The sequence below is a fragment of the Mixophyes fleayi genome, chromosome 4, assembly GCF_038048845.1.
Source record: "Mixophyes fleayi isolate aMixFle1 chromosome 4, aMixFle1.hap1, whole genome shotgun sequence".
NCBI classification, from domain to species: Eukaryota; Metazoa; Chordata; class Amphibia; order Anura; family Limnodynastidae; genus Mixophyes; species Mixophyes fleayi.
In genome coordinates, this window is record NC_134405.1 from 231814972 (window position 1) to 231834044 (window position 19073).

At 37.2% G+C, this 19073-nt stretch overlaps 1 protein-coding gene across 4 annotated transcripts in view; it reads right to left on the minus strand.

The window, feature by feature from the left end:
* Positions 1–289: 289 nt before the first annotated feature.
* Positions 290–19073, minus strand: part of TBC1D30 (TBC1 domain family member 30) — a 75689-nt gene continuing 56905 nt past the window's right edge. For 2 of the 4 annotated variants that reach the window (XM_075209450.1, XM_075209453.1), the window contains 11 exons: positions 16080–16145; positions 15654–15779; positions 14515–14700; positions 11420–11588; positions 9349–9517; positions 8464–8569; positions 7375–7487; positions 6597–6736; positions 4609–4815; positions 3212–3271; positions 290–2268 (listed from right to left, as the gene is read on the minus strand). In XM_075209450.1, coding sequence (XP_075065551.1) covers positions 1526–2268; positions 3212–3271; positions 4609–4815; positions 6597–6736; positions 7375–7487; positions 8464–8569; positions 9349–9517; positions 11420–11588; positions 14515–14700; positions 15654–15779; positions 16080–16145 — 2085 coding nt within the window. In that variant the 3' untranslated portion in view covers positions 290–1525. The remainder of the gene's footprint in view (positions 2269–3211; positions 3272–4608; positions 4816–6596; positions 6737–7374; positions 7488–8463; positions 8570–9348; positions 9518–11419; positions 11589–14514; positions 14701–15653; positions 15780–16079; positions 16146–19073) is intronic. The other 2 variants (XM_075209452.1, XM_075209454.1) reach the window with 1 other exon arrangement.

The following is a 19073-nucleotide window of genomic DNA, read 5'->3' on the forward strand; positions in this document are numbered from 1 at the left end:
TATATATACATACATACACACACACATACATATTTATACACACATATACATACACAAATACTTACACACATACAGTGGTCAAAGTGGTAATTTAGAAGTAATTTAGTAGGTATGAAAAATGTAGCTGGAATGCAAGTGAATGGAATTTTATAGTTTTACAATGAAGACAGTAAGAAAAGTGGCGGTATGAAATACCACCGTATACACCCCCACTTCGATGTGTGTGTGCACGTGTACAATTACTCCACTGTGGCAAAACCATAATATTGAAATTATTACGACAAAACAATGTTGTTCTAGTACTTTATTACTGAAAGAAAGAAAAGCTATGAGACAATACATACCATATGTCTACTTTCAACTCTGTAATTCTACCATTCCAAACAAACCATGCATTTTGGCACCTTAAGTTTGACTGACATTTGGAAAACCATAAAACAGATAGGCAGACATTTTACAGATAAAAGTAAAGTCACTATTTGGGTGAAAGTTTTATATGAAAACAAAGACAAACAGACCACCAAGAACATCGCAACTGCATTCTGGAAAGAAACAAATCTTTCCAATAACATATCCGACGAGCAGTGCAATACAAAATGCAAATTAAAGCATTCCTAAGTTATGCATTTAGGTGGAAATTGTCCCTTCCATCTTTAAATAATTGCATTTCCCAGGCCTTTGTTAATGAATAAAGACACATGCGTATTTCCATGCTGCCTTACTGCACAAACCTCAGCCAACACCACAGTATCGGGTCATGTAGGACTGTCAGCGTCCCAGCTAAATTACTTTCTATGATGGCAAAGGACAAAATCACTGCATAAAATATATATTCAACTATTCTGACAATGTGCAATAAATTATTGAAAAAAATTAAGCATATGTAAGATGCTACCAGAGTAATACAAGGGCTTCCATATATCGTGCACACACTGAAATATGGCACCTCATATTGGCTCTAGTAAATGTAGTATTTTACATTACCTTATTTTAAATAAAGATAATTTACAGATTATTAAAGCGCATATGCAATGGGAGATTAATTAAATGATATGAATATTTTAGTAATTTGTAAAACAGTGGCTTTCCATGTCTTGAACAGAGAATAATCTGCATTATCTGCCAGCTAAAGATCTATTCATAGCATAGACAAATACACTAGAACTTGCCACCAGCAAGTAAATGACTGATTTATTTGTGGCACTCTCCCTCTAGATATGTTATCAGGAATAATTCCAATATGGAGGTAAAGTATAAATAGTGGTAAATGCAAGAATGTCAAAAAGCAATTAAACAGAAGTCACATTATTCTTTTCATAGGAATTTAGTAGCATATATTATTTTCAGGCATGTACTGTGCAATTTCAACAGGACCTCGAACACCGAAGTGGAGTCCCCCACACGGAATAAGATGTCCATTCTGGTATTCCTGAAAATCTTTGTCTAGCTTGGTGGTTCAAAGAAAGAGTGTCAGAAAATCAAATCAAAACAGAGTCTGCATGAAGAATAAAGTGCTAGGGTTGCATTATCGTTTCTTGCTCCCAATGGCACCATTGACAGGTGTATTGAAGCTTCTGCTCATATGAGGGAAGTTTACTGCTGGGGTTCTATTGTTTGGTCCATACAACCCCAAGTTTCTCGCAGCTGTGGATTTTCTAAGCGGCTTAACGCTTGGGAAAGGACTAAAAACAAGCCCTTTTGGGGATTTTGATAAGGTTTCACTTTCACTTGGGGAATTGTGTGAATCAGACTGGATATCCTCAGACTTGTCTTTCATTTCGTTATTGGAGTTCAGCTCCAATGCCTCCAACTTGCTCTGTACAACAGTCACATTTGCATTTTCATCTTGAAAAACAGGCTCTGGAGAGTGTCCATCAACTTTCATGACAGTCCTATCCAAGCTGCTTTCTTCTCTTTCTAAAGGGGCAGAATGCTGCCCAATGTCCTCACTTTCTTTAGCTGCATCAACCTGATCTTTGGGAACTTCATTTTGCTCCTCTATAAGTCCAATTGTATCACCATAGCCAAGCTGGCCTTTGGACCTTGCAATGTTTTTACGGTGAACTCTGATGTGGGAACACCACTGAGAATTCAGCTTGCCTTTGGTTTCTTCGTTGGGAAGTATCATCGATTTAGAGGATGTTAATTGGGTGACTGTGCTTTTAGAAGACCTGCTTACTGGCTTTAACTTCTTGCCAAGTAGCAGATGGTTTATAACTGGGGAATGATTAACTTGTGAAGGCAAAATGCTGCTCGCAGGCCCTTTATCTGGAATAAAGATAAATATAAGAATACATGTTAGGGAGAACAGCAGAAAGAATAGGAACGTGTATTAATTTTGACAAGTATTTTTGCATAATGTTACACATTAAATTAACCACACATTTAAAAAAAACAAAAAAAAAACATGAACATCTTTGAATCATGAAAAAAAATAATTGAGCAGCTAAATGAGAAAAATTTCCGCCTCCTCATCATTTGTGCCTGGTTTGCGATGAGTCATCATCAGCCCAAGTTTCCTCAGGTCGGTAAGATCCATGTTTCTGGATGCAAAGTCAGAGGGGGGAGGGGGGAACCCCCCAAAAAACAACTATGCGGTTTTTAAAAATAGTAGTAAACCTTCCATCTGGGCATACTCAAAGTCTATAAATCATGCTTATTCAGCTAATCTTGTTGTACGTTACAGATTAATTGATTTTACCACATTCAAGGCTGTAATTTGAATTGAAAGCAGACCCCCCCATCCACCAATCAGTGAAACATTTAGTGTTATATTTCAGTAAGTAACCAAATATTTAATCAGTTAAAGTTACATATTCATATATTAGATTAGAAGAAACAATTATAGAGCAAAAGAGTTTTAAAAGGTATGACTTCTATAGAAACATGCTTAGTAATCCTTTACAGTGGAAGACATCTTTACAGTGATATAAACTTGTTCTATGGGCTGCAATATGGTAGCCAGTTTCAGCACCAAGGCTGAACTATACACAGGATGCCGTCTTACACACACGTGGAGCAGAAAATGTGTGCAGGTATATGCAATAAAGTCCCATGACTAGCAAATGACCGTACTGCACAATAAACATACTTTTTACACACTCGTTTTGTTGACCACAATCAATTATCAAGATGTTCCATGAGAAAGGATGACCAGACATATTGGTTAGAAACCGAACCAAGAACCCAAAAAGCTTTGTTATTTAAATACCATTAGTCTGTTGATCCCTGGGATCAAACGGGATCCCAGGATCTTTTTCTTCTTCAAGTCCTACGTTAATAAAACATAAAATATGTAATTAAATGACATTGTAAATTAGCTACACATTATTATCTAATATAAATAAGCCTAGTGGCGTGTGTCAGTGTGTGTGTGTGTGTGTGTGTGTGTGTGGAAAAAACTATTTTCTCAGAAAGGGCTCATCCAATTGACCTGAAATTTGGTATACTGACATTATTTGACAAAAAAATTATAATAGTGAAGTCAGTTAACTTCCCTCATCCCCCCTTCCCCCCGTGGGAGGGGTAGTAAAGGCTAAATTTACCAGTTGAGGGCTCAAACTCTTGACCGTGTGGGTATTTATTTACCAGAGCCTGTGCTTGGTCATGGACAATTGTATGTCGCATTTTCATGAGTACGGAGAAGCAGTGATGTGAAAGTGCAGGTTATGAATACTGCCCTTCAAGGAAAACTGATTGAGCACAGCGATAAGGTGTTTAGCAGAAACGTAGTGTATCGAGAGGTTTTAGAACAGTAAGACGATGGAGATTAAGGATGTGGCAATGAAGATGAAGGATGAGGTGATGGAGAAGAATGATGAAGTGGTGACATGTGGACAAAACCACGTTAAAAAAGGGCGCTTACGTCAGGAAGTAACGCTCTTCCCCTGAGGAGGCCTGGGCTAGCCCCAAATGCATGACAAGAACCTTTTTAACACCTTAAGTAGCTTGATTTGACTAGAATGCATGAGTATCATGCACGGGTTAACTTGTTTTGTTATATGAGCTGAATTGGCAAATCTAATGTTTAAAGGCAGCATGCTGCCAAATGCATTTATATTGGTGACCTTGTATTTTCCTTTCAAGAGCAATTATATAATATTTGTCGAAAAATAGACATAACAGTTCCACTTGTTACAAATTGCATTCTTCTATGTAGTAGATTGTTGTGTTGGGTTAAAAAGACACAATGTTATATAGGTTTAGATTGTAATTCCTGGCATTTTACTTTAACTGAAAATACAGAAACACATGTAAAGGATCCCAGGTGTCTCTTACCACTGGAAGGCGCAAGTTCTTTGCTTACTTTGCCAGCACTCCAATAGAAAACAGAGCTCATGGAAATTAATTCCTGGAATGGTATTACTTTTACAAGGGGAAGAAGGGGGTGGTGTTTTTGAACAGAACAAACTGTATACCAGACGTGTGTCCTAGTTTTGTATTTCAAATATACAGAATCATTGTATGCAGGTTTGTAAAATTATACCTTAAAACGATCCAAAACGTCACCTCTTGAAAAGCTTAAAATATAAAACAATTAATGGGTGCACAAGACTTAATAGTATCATCATCATCATCAGTTATTTATATATAGTATAAGAGTGGTACCTGCTCTAATGTAAACCTGATGAATTTGCTGCAGCTGTCTCTTCTTAATCCTAGAGTACTGCTGCTTTAGGGCATTGATATCAGTTGTCATGCGCTCCATCATCATACTGTTGAACACAGCGTGATATTCCCCCCGGCAGGAATCTATTGCACCTGGGCTGAGTTCTGCAATGTTGCCAAGTTTCAAGCTTTGTTCCTCTTTTTGATCTGAAGGCAAAACAAAGAATGCAATATGTATAAGAGGTGTTTTTGGAGGGCCAATGCAATTAAGAGATAAGCCAGTGTGTATAAACATAAAGCGAATAGCTTCCATAATATTGAGACACATGTTGGAGAGATTGGACACTCTGTATAGTTAGTTATAGGTGCATAGAAGCAGGAATTATCTTCGGATGCGAGTCCCTTAGCGTGCCGTATCTTGCGTGAAATTGCTCTGCGCATGCTCAGAAACTGACTTTACGTTAATGTATGCAAATGCATTCATTTCATGTCTGAAGGCAAATGACATACTACTGCATACAATGTGAGGGACAAACAGGAGAGGGAAAGGGTAGATTAACGTAGTCAAGTAAGGGCATGTCCACGTGAATGCAGGCAATTTAATCACTGGGCATTTTGGACGTACCTGTTTTTTAGCCGTATCATTTGCACCAGCTACAGGGCAGGTGTAAGTGCCGACTGATAAGGATGACTGTTGTCTTTGTATTTGGAATGTCTTCCCCTGCTCGATGATTATATTATCGCGGGGCAGGAAGGGGGGAGTGTGAATGGCCATAAGGGGTGTTGCGTCCACCAAAGCGCACTGCCCAGATCGGCGCATGTGCAGTGACAGATTCCACAGCCAGTAATGGCCGCCGCATCCTTGTGTGCGTGGGTACAGGATATGAACCTTTTTCCTGTCCCTTTCTTTTTTTCCATAAATATACAGACCGAGAGGATATTTCACTTAAATGCATCGTTTCTATCTCTCTTTTCTGCACTTACATAAATCATACATACATATACACATTGTAAAGAAACCCTGGAATTTATATACTTAAGAAATGACTAATATACCATGTTAACTTAGTAACAGAAAGGGATAGCACATTACTGGAGACAAAATGGAAATCCACTTCTGATAATGGAGTCACAGTATATAATCCACAATGATATCAGTTATTAACATATTTACCACACCATTGTACCCACAGTGCTGGCAGATAGAAATGGCAAACCTCCAGGAAAATAACACTAAGTAATGTGTATGCAAGAAACTATAAAAGTGGATTGTATGTCCAGTACGCATTAAAAACATCCCAATTTATGTATTTCATACCACATTTTATTAATGATTATATTTTATGTTGGCAATAATGAGACAGAGACAGATATAGAGATAGAGATATAATTTTTTGTATGCGTTCTGATTGGACACACATGCGTATGTGCAATACAGTGTGTTCTGTCTGTCTACATATGTCACTACATATGGCAATTAATGTATAGGCAAAGCATACTTCTACCCAGATTCAAATGAAAATGTGCCTTGAGATCCACTTGGATTTGAATACGGGCACACATATGCTCAAGTTTCATGCTTGTTTTAAAAATGCAACTGGCGTGCAGGTTTCGATCAAAGATGAATCACCCTCAACGTATATGGATGTGCACTTTTGTGTGGTTAAATGCTAGTGTTATCAGCTATGTTTGGCTCAAAACAGCTCCTTGGGGTAATATGAACAAGTAGATTGGTATTTATTAGACAGCATTTGTCCTTATAAATAATATGATCATCTCAAATAAATAAGGTTTGCAAGTTTCTAACAAAATCCCAAACAAAAAAAAAAAAATAGTTATACTTATTGTCATTAACACTCCCTCATATAAACCAACATGGAGTTTAAGTTTAGTGGTCTATAAAACAATAACAAAAAATAGAATTTCCTTTTAAGCAATAATCTCAAGATACAATAAATTCTGCATTGTGAAACCCAAATTTCATGTACCTTTAATTTGTTTCTGATATTTTTGCAGTTCTGGGGCCAACAGACCACTAAATGGGCCAAGACATCCAACAGAATTGGCATTTATATCGTCTTCATCAATGTCATTTTCTTCATCACTGTCTCGCATTTTACTTGGGTGCCTGTAATAATAACACGGACATTCCACATAATGTGTATGGTGTTGCTTTTTAGTTTTATATATTTTTCTTAGTCATGATATTAGGACTCTGCACATTCATTATTTGATAATAGACTATACACACTGTGAAGTATTACCGTGTTCCCAGCTTTGCGCCACTGGAAATCAGTTACGCAAACATTAAATTTATACATTTTATCTTTTTTAATGGTGAACGGCGAACCTCAAGTGTAAACTTCAAACAGTAGTGTTTCTCAGTCAAATACATGTTTACTGTAGAATTATTTTTTTTTTAACTAATCCCCCCAAACACACTAATTTTAAAGAAAATGTAATACTACACCTTGGATCGGGGTCAACTGACTATTTGTTACCAACATGATTATGGTACATCAAATCAATGAAATTCGATAGAATTTAGCATTTATAACCAAATAAAATGTAGCTGTCCACATTTAAACATATGTTCATCGTATACTTAAAGTGTCAGTGCGTAGAAGTTATAAAGATAAGTGCATAAAATAAAGTAGATTTTTATAATCAAACTGATAAAACATAGCATTGCAAATCCACCTTCACACTCCCTTTACCAGACCCATTTGGTGTCCCACAATGTATGAAGAAAAACAGAATGCCTACCCAGAGAATGAAGCGGATTTGACTGGTGCTGGGAAAGGTGTGATATTATATGTGTACTTCTCTCTCAGCTCAGCAAGTTGTGGGAATGGGAAAGTAGCCATGGAGTAAACAGTCTACAGAAAACACAAACACAAAATAAATTAACTCCACTTCACTAATATTATGATTTAAAACTGCACCAGCTTTAAATAAAAATATATGCATACTGACAAAACATTTGAGAAGGTTACAATGAAATACCAGCACCATACTAAAACGATATACATTGGGCAAGAATGGAGAAATGTCACCTTGCTTATGCAGCTGTGCCACCCAGTGCAACGAATTTATAACAAAATCCAGGGGTGCAGAAGCAGTCATGTGCTAAGCTTTACTTGTGGCTATATTTAATCAGAGGCTGTATACCATCATCATAACGTCATAATAGATGTCATCCATGGGCAAAGCAGCATAAGCCTACTGAGAATAGTGTACTTGTAGATAAGGGGGAAATTAGGGAGGGATTCAGCAATAAATGCACGAGGATTTAACCATGTTTTAGGCCACATTCCGCCCACCAGGTGTGCAGCACGGTGGAGAAGTGGTTGGCATTGCTTCCTCCCTTTCCTCCCTCTCTGTGTGGCGTTTGTATATGCTCCACGTGTCTGCATGGGTTTCATCTGGGTGCTCCGTATTATTCCCACAGTCCCAAGATAAACTAGTACATTAATCGGCTGCTAATGAAAAAAAATAGACCTTAGTGTATGTACAATTTGTAGCTCCAATGGAGCAGGCACTGATGGGAACAATTAAATATTTTCTGTATAGTGCTCTGTAATATGTGTAATGTTGTAATTTAATAGTAATTCTCATCATTTTAGGCATATATAGTATGTTATGGTTTTAACTATGGTATCTGAAGAGGTTTAAAGCAGATATATATATAGCTGAAGGGAAGGTACATAACATGTTTGCTGAATGTTATACAAACAATAAGCGAATCAGGTACATTAACAAAAGTGGTAAAAACATATACAGCATAGTTATAAAGGGAATACATTCCCAACTTTATGCAGATTTAGTGAAAACCTGTAATAAACCATCTCTAACCTGCATTAGTTCATTGCTGTCTATCAAATTGTCTTCAAGCATCTCTTGGGTCAGTCTTCCCATCGTACTATAAAATTCATCTGCATTCTGGCAACATTCAATCTGCCTGAAACAAAAAGACAAACATTTTCAAATACACCATTTTTCTCAAGATTTTCCTTGAATCACAATAGTCTTTGTCACCACATTAGACCCCTATATATGTAATCAGACAAAGAAGAACATTTTTCAAACGATTACTGCATAATGTAGCAACTATTTTCATGACACATCAATTTATTTACATTTGATAAATGTCTGTCAGCTACAAAAATAAGGAGCATGTGGAAAAACTAGCCCTCAGTACTCCGTCTACAACTTTGTATATCTGGATAATGAGTGACACACATGATTTACCCACAGCTTTCAACTATAAGGCTGCACTGATGAAAAACAAGTAATCTGAACCATAACATTTGAAAAGTATCTCATGATGAATGATGTGGTAAATACTGCACTTGGGCTTCCACTTATCAAAAGGAGAAAAAAAGTAAGGAGGATTTAGAGGACCCCAGTCCTAAAAACCAAGTCAACTGAACATGGAAAAGATATTGTGGAACATATATAGAAACACGTGTAATCAATGCCATTCTATGAACAAATTTAAAGCTGAGGGCAAGTACTTGTAACTGGTACATCTTCATGCTGTCTCCATTAAAAACCTTTAAACTGGATGCCATGTTAAATACAGGAGTAAGTATTAAATGAATGGCCATTTCATATATGTTTAGTTGTGACAAATGTCCAAAGCATTCCCTGCATGTGTGTTTAGGATAGTAGTAGCTCCTATATAAGAAAATAGGTACATAATAGTTTATGTAGATTTTGTGATCAAACTAAACTTACTCTCCCAGCTTTGACCAAATAGCCAGTGCCACCCTTAGAGTGATCTCCGAACCTTCGAAGAACACAGAGTCCCAGATTTTCAGAACAGTGTGGTTAGGAAGACAGGTTGCAAACAGAGTCAAGAACCACTGCATGGTGAAGACATTAGTGAGAGGGGGCTCATAGCCTCCTGTAGAAAAAAAGATGTCAATATAAATTAGTCTTCTTTGTGCTGAAAGAAAACACAATACTTCAAATAGCGACAAAAGCTTTCAATGAATCAGCCACAGTTCAAAACTCTGGAAAGGATTTGAAAAAAAAAAAAAAAGAAAAGAAAAAAAAAACCAGAAGATCTAAAAGATTAAAGAAACCATTGTAAAACAAAAAAACCCCAACATTTCAGTACTGCGATCAAAGGAAAATCATGGCAAAAATATATATTGGGAAATATTTTTAATTTCCCCCAAGCTTCATGTCCGCTTAAAGAACACAGGAATGTAATAGAAGCCGATGCTGGCTACAATTGTTATAATCCGGCCACTGAGCCCAAACACCACATAACAGAATAAAAGTCCAATCTATCTCATACATAAATGGTCAGATTGAATAACATCCGCCCTGTCATCGCTCGGGGGGAGCACCCAGATCCCTGCTGGCATTACTGGGGCCTGTTAGTAAGGTTTGAAGATGAGCACACACATGCAGGCCAAAAGAGGCCACTTGCAGTGATCTTCTGACCGTATTTATCAACATGATAATGATAATGTTCTGATCATTATTGATTGCATCATCATCGTACATAGGGTCAGACCAACTGTCCTGTGTTGCTGTAAATACCACAGTATGTGTAATCAGCATAATGATGAGTGGACAGATAATATAGTGAAAGATAGGGATAAGCGTTAGAATATATAATATGATATTTGTAGAGAAAAGTAAATAGCTATTTTGCATTGTTTTAAAGCTACATCTGTTTTTTTCCCCTCTCCCTTAGACTCAATGCTGCAAACAATAGGTACTTAGAATAAATAGACATGTCCTTTTTCAGGAAGTACTCTCTGCATTCCGAACATATGACAAGGTATTTTAAATACTGCCAGCTATAGATCTATTGATCCCCAAGGCAGTCTGTGGTATTACGGCTTACTTGCAACACAAAAAAAGAAAAAGTACTTCCTGAAAGGCCCAAATAGATATATTAAAGTGAGACAAAGCTGCTCTTGTAGATAGATCATCACTGATAAAAAACAAAAATATTACTTTTAAATTTTTATAACAGTAATAGCACAATATCCTACATCCAACGCCTCCTTAGGGCAGACAAACATGGGCTTTAAACCTATTCACCATGTTTTTATATCACATCAAAATGAAATGGCAGCTCTATGCAGCTGCACACCTGAAAGATGGTCAGGAACAGTTAGGAATGCTTCCTGACTGCTCAATAACACAATGTTCAATAGAACTCTATGCAATGTAAGACAACGACCCAGTTTAGCTCTCAAGGTAAAACAATTGTTTGCAGTATCTAACTGGAGCCGATATGTCCATTCCTATTACAGCACACAAACAGTGGCTAGAAAAATGTAAATATATTTGTAGTATCCACATAGATCTATTCCGACCTAATTACAGCTAAAGAAAAGAAAAACCCCTCACTTCTTACTCGTTAAAGTTTCCCTAAAATAGAGGAAATTACATAATTCAAAAGAAATGAAAAATGGGTGAACACAAAGCAAATCATTTTAGGAATGCACTAATAACTTTAAAATAAAAAAGTATAAACATAGAACAGATATTTGTATTACTATTGTCATCTAATTTAGCTTTATTTAACCCATAGAATAAGACTATTTAAAATGCTGCCAAAAGAAAGCCCTGTCATGAAAAAATATAAATATCAACTGACACACCGACATATAAGCAACATATAGCAAAAATGCTAAAATACGCCTTATCACACATTTAGGGGTTAAAAGCAGTCAAAAAAAAAAAAAATGATACAAAAGTCAATGGCAATATACCTTTAAGGAGTTAAAATATGGGTTTAAACACTAATAATGCATGAAACAATGAATTCTATTGAACATACCTCCACTCTCCCTATTTGCTGTTCTCTGAAGTACATCCAGGTGGTAAGATAGATCTGGCAGCTTCATTCTCAAGAGGTCCCTAAACACAGCCATATCCACGGACAGTGCTCGCAGATTATTGACAAAGTAGCTTTCAGGCAGCACTTTGTCTATAAGATAAATCATTATCTGTGGAAAGAAACAAAGTGGATCTATTTTTAGATACCAACAGTCAAATAAACCCCCAAATTTACTTTAAACTTATTTTTTGATAAACACTCAATTACGTCATTTATTTTAGAATAACTTAATTATTCCAACATGGGAAATATGCCATATTAATGCTTACCTGAAGTAGAATAGCATATGTATGTCCTGCAAAGTGACAGAAATACTAGCTGTATTGTGCGCTTCTATGAAATGCTTTAGCCCTGCCATTTTTTTTAACCTTCTTTCGCCGTCATCCTCCATGGTAGCACACACCATGGGGCAATACCCAACTCTGTGAAACATTCTGGAAATCACCTACACTTATGCATAACTGACTAGAGGACTTACCAGCTAAAATGTTCTAATATCTTTAATATTAACAAGTTATAGGAACTAATAACCAAGAGCAACTTGTATAGTGTGAATAAGAGTCAGCACAGAGCCGATACAGTATCTGTTTCATGCTGCAGAGGTTTGAGCCTGCTCACAAATGCATTAGTACAAGATGCACCTTTGTTTGTTGTGGGGGGTGGATGGTGCATGTTTTCTCTCAACAATTATGATTTACAGGGTCTAGCTTGGGATGAAAAGTCAAATATTACCTAAAATATGTTCTGGTTTAAACTACTGAACTAAATAATTAGTGACAAAACTTAAAAATCAACTGCTCTATCCAGAATAATTTACACCATTCCAAAGCTTCAACTTGCTACTAGAAATGTATCTGCATTAGTTCAATTGCCCTTCCACTGCTCTGATAGGGGGTTGGTGGGAGATCAGATAACAAGATTTCAAGATGCATTGACTACAGCAGTTTGAACAAACTTTGTTTAACTTCTAATCAGACACCTTCCTCAGTACTGTTAGTCCCAGTGAAGCTCTCTAGAGTGGCTAATTTTTACATAAGTATACAATTTTTGAGACTAGAATGCACCAAACCTCAATCACTATTACCTCATGCATAGTTAAACACCTTTGAGACGCAGTAGTGTGTGGACAAAAAGGAGATACAGTAGATATGTGAAGTCAGTTATGGTGTCGCTTGTACTGGAAAATATATTCAATGCAAACAGATTTGAAGAAATTATCACATGACTAATTAATGCTTCTGTGAGCTATGAGGCTGCTGTGATCCTATGAATTATTAAACAAGACCAGGCACTTTCTCTATAGTATGTTGCCAAGAAAATGCACTGGAAATGTCCTAATGGCTGCTCTTCTAAGCAGAGAAAAATATATTTAACCCAGTGTTGTGCATCCACTTTTTGATGTAAGGAAATAATAGGCGCACCATGCTCAAATGTAGTCTTCTAGGTTTCAGTTAGAAGTTGCCTTAAAAGAAAAAAGGTTTTGTGTGTTCACTAATAAAAAGTATACATTTTCTATAGAGTGGCATCATATTTCTAATAAGAAATATAAAAATATCTTAGAGGTTATTAAAATATGAAATAATTATAAATCTGACCAACCTGATCAGCGTTATTTATATGACAGATCCATCAAATCAAACCCTTTAATTAGTTACTTGGATTATCTTCAGGCACCACAAAAATATCTGGGGGTAAATGTATCAAGCTCCAATTTTGCAAATCCTGCAATTTTCTCGTGGGCGTTTCATCTCGCAGTGAGATTTGATGCAAGATGTGTTTCTGTCAAAATCGCTACTTACAAAATCGATAGAGATCAAACTCCCGACTGTTTGCTCAATTGCAGCGTCATACATTTTAGACTTGTATTGCTAGAGTGGCAAACTCTCCTGAGTTTGCTTTAAAAACCGCCAGATACAACGCGCTGCTTGCTAGCAGCACGTATAGTAAACACATCACTGTTACACTGTCTACCTATACAGCCGCAGGTCCACGCAGCTGTCAAATCTAAAAACAGATAAAAGTTTTAAAAAAAATGCGTGGGATCCCCCCGTCCGAGCACTATTAACCCTAGTGCTGCCAGCCTACTGCTGGTTGTGTGGAAATTGCACCCCCCCCACCCCCGATTTTCACATAACCAGCACTAGGCAAACCAGCCTGGGGTGGATGGCACTATAGCGGGAGACACGCGGCAGGGGTCCCCCTGCCATAATGACAAACCAAGCCCAGGCTGATAAGCACTGGGCTGTATTCCCTAGGGAGTGGGGTCTGCAGAAAAAAACCGAGGACTCCCCTGTCGGAATAACCAGCCCAGTGCTGAAAGCACTGGGGCTCTTCCTACCCTGGTGGGCTGTGGAATAGGGTAATAACATGGAAATTTATGTGAAAAATCCCCCCAAAAAACGCCGCCATTTTGATTCGTGGAACTACAAGTCTCAGCCGTGTCAGGGTGCCCTAAACAGTCTGGGCGTGCTGATGCTTGTATAACTACAAGCACCAACAGAAGTTTGTGTCTGTAAACTGGGTTTTTTTTTTTTTCAAGCATGTTTCGGATTTGGATTACAAATATGGGGCCCCTCCTGGGCGGAAGAAAAGAAAACTACAAGCAACAAGGGGGCATTTTTGGCTAAGAACAGAAGACATTTACTAGCAGGGACTTTGGAATTACAAATTATATGGGACATGGTTCAAGCAGTTTGGGATTAAAAGCTGCTGACAAAAGAGGAAGAAATCAGATTGGTAAGTATTTTGGGGTTTATTATTTTTAATAAATGTATGTGGTATGAATGAGAGTATTTAGTGTATTTATTGGGGTTTTATTATTTTTATTAAAAATGTGTGGTTGTAAACAGGGTGTTGTGGTTTTGTAAACATTTTGTTTTGTGGTACTACATGTCTCAGCCAGCCATGGGTGTCAGGGCATGTTGGCACTTGTGGTTCTCCAAGTGCCAGCAAGTTTGGCTACTTACTTAAACTTCTTTAAGTTTAGCAAAATTAAAAACTAGCAGCTGCAAACAGTTTAAATTAGTTGTACACACCTTAAGTGCATCCCCCTCATTGCCCTCCATCACTTCCAGGATGAGGGCAGCCAGAATATTGAACCCTTGACAGTAGCCAACCGACTTATTCCATCTGGCATAAGCCAAAAGCACACGTTTAAGTATTACTCGATCTTGTTCTGCCTCCTGTCCACAATAGGAGCTGCAGCCTGTTCTGTGGAGATCCTGGGACAGAAAAACAAAAAAACAGAAAGAAAAATAAAGCATACAATAATCAATATGGCATAATTGACAGATAAAATCATCATTTTATCCTGTGTAATTTATGAGGAACAAATCAATGTAGATATTTATAAAGGATCTACTAGTTCTAAAAGAAATGTATAATTACATTTCCATTTCACTGTAGGTACATGGGACAAACATAGGTCTATAAATGAGAAAAGCAAAATAAACAAAAACACATTTATAAGCAAAATGATAGACTGGGGAACAATTCTTTATCATATGACAACATTTTGTGTTTCATGACTGCTTACATAAAACGTTAATTTTACTACTTCAAATGTAGAACAAACAAACAATGTTCTTGTATTCTTGGAATAAAGTAATACACATGGTAGACAACATAAAGAAAGTCTACAATGTTAGTTGATTTATGTTATATATTTAACTTTTACGCAAGAATCCCAAATAATCTTTTTAATGACATAAGGCCTGTGTATGTTATATCCTCAGGGGCACGCACATTGAAGACACATTTAAAATAAGTATATACATGAGGATTCAACGTTACTGGAAATAATAAACATATCATTTAAATTCATAACATAAATAAGCATTTAAGCCAGTGAAGGGCAATATAGGCGACCCTCAGAGCGTTCATCTGTGGCCCCCAGCTCCTTCCTGCTTTACTGAAAGATTTGTTTGTAATAGTTTGTAACACTTGTTTCAAATGTCTGCTGATAGGTTATTACAAATGTGTCTTTATTTGATTAGATTTGTTTAATTTTACCACTGAGATTATGAGTAATGTATGGCTCTCTTTTTAACGTTAGAGAGCCACCCATGTGGCCCCTGTAGTGTATCAGGTGACCCACAAATGATTTAAGCGATACACACATTATAAATGATGCATCACTACCACTTTATTGATACCAGCTGTTAAATGGCATTACCTTGACTATTTGTATTCCCATTGAGTCATCATCAGGATTGCTCCTTTCATTGAATGTAAAGCGCTTTGTTTTATCCCAATCTATAGAGATGCTATGCAAGTACTGATCTGCAAGAGTCAACCATACCTGAAAAAAAGAGATCCGTTACAATTTTAACATCGTTTGACATTTTTCAGTACAATACAGAACACAATTTAGCAAATCTAATCAGAGCCATCTATCACAAAATATACAATAATGTAATTCATGCAATATTTTCAAATAGTATGCATTAAAAATTAGCTAAATTTGTTATCTGTCCGCTCACTGTTTTGTCCATGCAATACAAGTGTTTTGATTAAGCCATTGTGCATAGTTGAAACATAAAACCATTAACACTTCTAATGCTTAGGGGGAGTGGGAATAAGAATATTTAAAATAACTTACTCTTCGTCTCCATTCCTTTGGTATTCCAGTGGGTAGTCTGGCAACAGCTTTGAGAGCATCATACCACTAGAACAACAACATTGTAGACCTCAAGATATGTATATGCAATAACAAAATAAAATATCTACATAAATGTTCTCAAAGCTCTCTCCTATTCATAGGGGCATATTCAATTGTTGGGGTTACATGTAAAAGTAATGCGATGTGCGCACTATTACAGTCATTACAGTAATGGTGCGTGTAAATACCGTTATTATGGTACCTTTATCGCTGAAATTCTGCTTAGAATTACCGTAATAACGGTAATATATTTAACGCCGCAGGAAACGGCAACAATTGAATATGCCCCATAGTCTACTATAAATTATTCTGTACTAAGTCTTAAATGCTTTTATTTGATTATATATTAATCATATCTCTCCTTTAACAGCATGCACAAGAAGCTGTATATTTTGCTTTACATATTACTAGAAATAACAGAATCATAACCTTTGTTGCTCTCTATATAGATTCATCTATTTACAAACATGTATGTAAGTTCTATGAACACTCATTTTATTACTTCTGCACAAATACAGTATGTTGGAAATCACTTGATTACTACATCATCTTGCAAAATATACTTCACTTTTCATAACAGGACCTATACTTTAGGCCCAAATGATTAATAAATATTGGAAAGAAGGAAGAATAAATATTACAAAGAAAATAGGGCATGTGAAAAAAAAAAGTCTATTTTATTGAGGCTGTCAGATAAGAATAACAAAATTTGTCAACTCTCACTTTAGCGAAATGTGCGATAGAGGATCAATTTCGGCGGCCACTACAACACACAAGTTACAATTTTATGGTGGGCAGATAATGATATTGTTCATTTGATTTCTACATATGAAGGGATAGAACCACAAGACATTGTCTCCAGATGAGAAAGAAAACTAAAAGGAGTAAGCCCAAGTAACAAGGCTGTTTGCTGTCAATCAATACAACAAGTTTATGGGTGGAGTAGATGTGTGCAACATAACTGATTGAGGGTAGTGAGCAATCATCCTATCAAAAACGTTCCCATAGGATTGCCTTCCATTTTCTTAATGTTTCCATAGTAAAACGCATGGATCCTTTTCAAAAATAGCGAAAAATCAAACATGAGTTTACTAGAAATCAAATAGGGAAATTGCAGCAACAATAATTCAAATTGGCGAAAGCACCAAAAAAAAAGGGGGAAGGTCTTCTAAATCTACTGTGGAAACACCACCTAATAAAGCGAAAAGATGGCAGAAGGTCGTACCCGAAATTAGATTAGATGGAGTTGGACATTAACCCCAAAAATATATTCATCTTAAAAGACCTCCATGATGCCACGGCAAAAACTGTACCAGACGCACTCGCTACATTTGCGGAAAATGCAAAGAATCAGTGTGTCCAGAATGTATGGACTCATTTCATACTTAACCACCAAAGACCAACGAACACATATGTGGTCAGTTAATTTTTCTGTGTTTTCGACGCTTATAAAAAAAAAAAAAAAAAAAAAAGTAATTATCTTTTCAATAAAATATAGAAAAAAAATATATTTATTTTTTTATTACATATCTGTAAAGCTATAAAATGTGTCCCTGAGGTTAAATGTGTGACCGTGTTAGAGAATTAATTTAGAATTGGCACAAAATATACTATATTCCTTGGTTTTGTTTCTTGAGCTATTTTGATGTCCAAGAAGATTCAACACGAACAGTTCAGCACAATATTAAACTGCTTTCACATTTGAACACCTGCCTGCGTGCATATAATGTGCATATATCTATATCTATATATTTTAGCATTGGTTATCTTGTTACAATGGCACCTGTCAAGGGGTGGGATATGTATTGGGATATATTATAAGGATCTGAGCGACTGTTGGCCAAATTGTGATTGCTAGACGACTAGGTCAGAGCATTTCCAAAACGGCACGTTTTGTTGTGTGTTCCTGGTATGCAGTGGTTAGTACCTACCAAAAGTGGTCCAAGGAAGTGCAACCAAGGCTCACCGATACGTGTGGGGAGTGAAGGTTAGACCGTCCGGTCAAATCCCAAATAGGAGCTACTATAGCACAAACTGCTGAAAAAGGTAATGCTGGCTATGATAGAAAGGGGTCACACAGCAAGCTGTGATGCACTGTGTGTTATATGGGGCTGCATAGCCGCAGACCGGTCCAGAGTGCCCATGCTGACCTCTGTCCACCTCTGAAAGGACCTACAATGGGCATGTGAGCGCCAGAACTGGACAATGAAAGAACTGAGCAATGGAAGAAAGTGGTGTGGTCCAATGAACCACATTTTCTTTTACACTATATTGATGGCCTGATGCCTGTGACAGAGCCGTAACTTGGTTAAAATTGAGGGCTAGGGTGGCTGCATTTGTCTAAGTGAACCTAAAATATTCCTAAACTGCGCCCCCCTTCAGCGTTGCGCCCTGGGCGGTTGCCCCTATCGCCCAGCCCTAGTTACGGCCCTACCTGTGCATTGCTTACCTGGGGGAAGAGATGGCAACAGGATGTGTTATGGGAAGAAGGCAAGTCGACGGAGGCAGTGTGATGCTCTGGGCAATGTTCTGCTGGGAAGCCTTGGGTCCTAGCATTTATGTGGATGTTACTCTGACATGTACCACCTACCCAAACATTGTTTCAGACCAAGTATACCCCTTCATCGTATCCCCTAATAGCGGTAGCCTCTTTCAGCAGAATAAAGTGCCCTGACACACTGCAAAAATCGTTCAGGAATGGTTTGAGGAACATGACAAAAGAGTTCAAGGTGTTGAGTTTGCCGCTAAACTCCCCAGCTCTCAATCCTATTGAGCATCTGTGGGATGTGCTAGAAAAAAACATGTCAGAGCCATGTAGGCCCTATCTCGTAACTTACAGGACGTAAAGGATCTGCTGCTAACATCTTGGTGATAGATACCACAAGACACCTTCAGAGGTCTTGTGGAGTCCATACCTCAACGGTTCACAGCTGT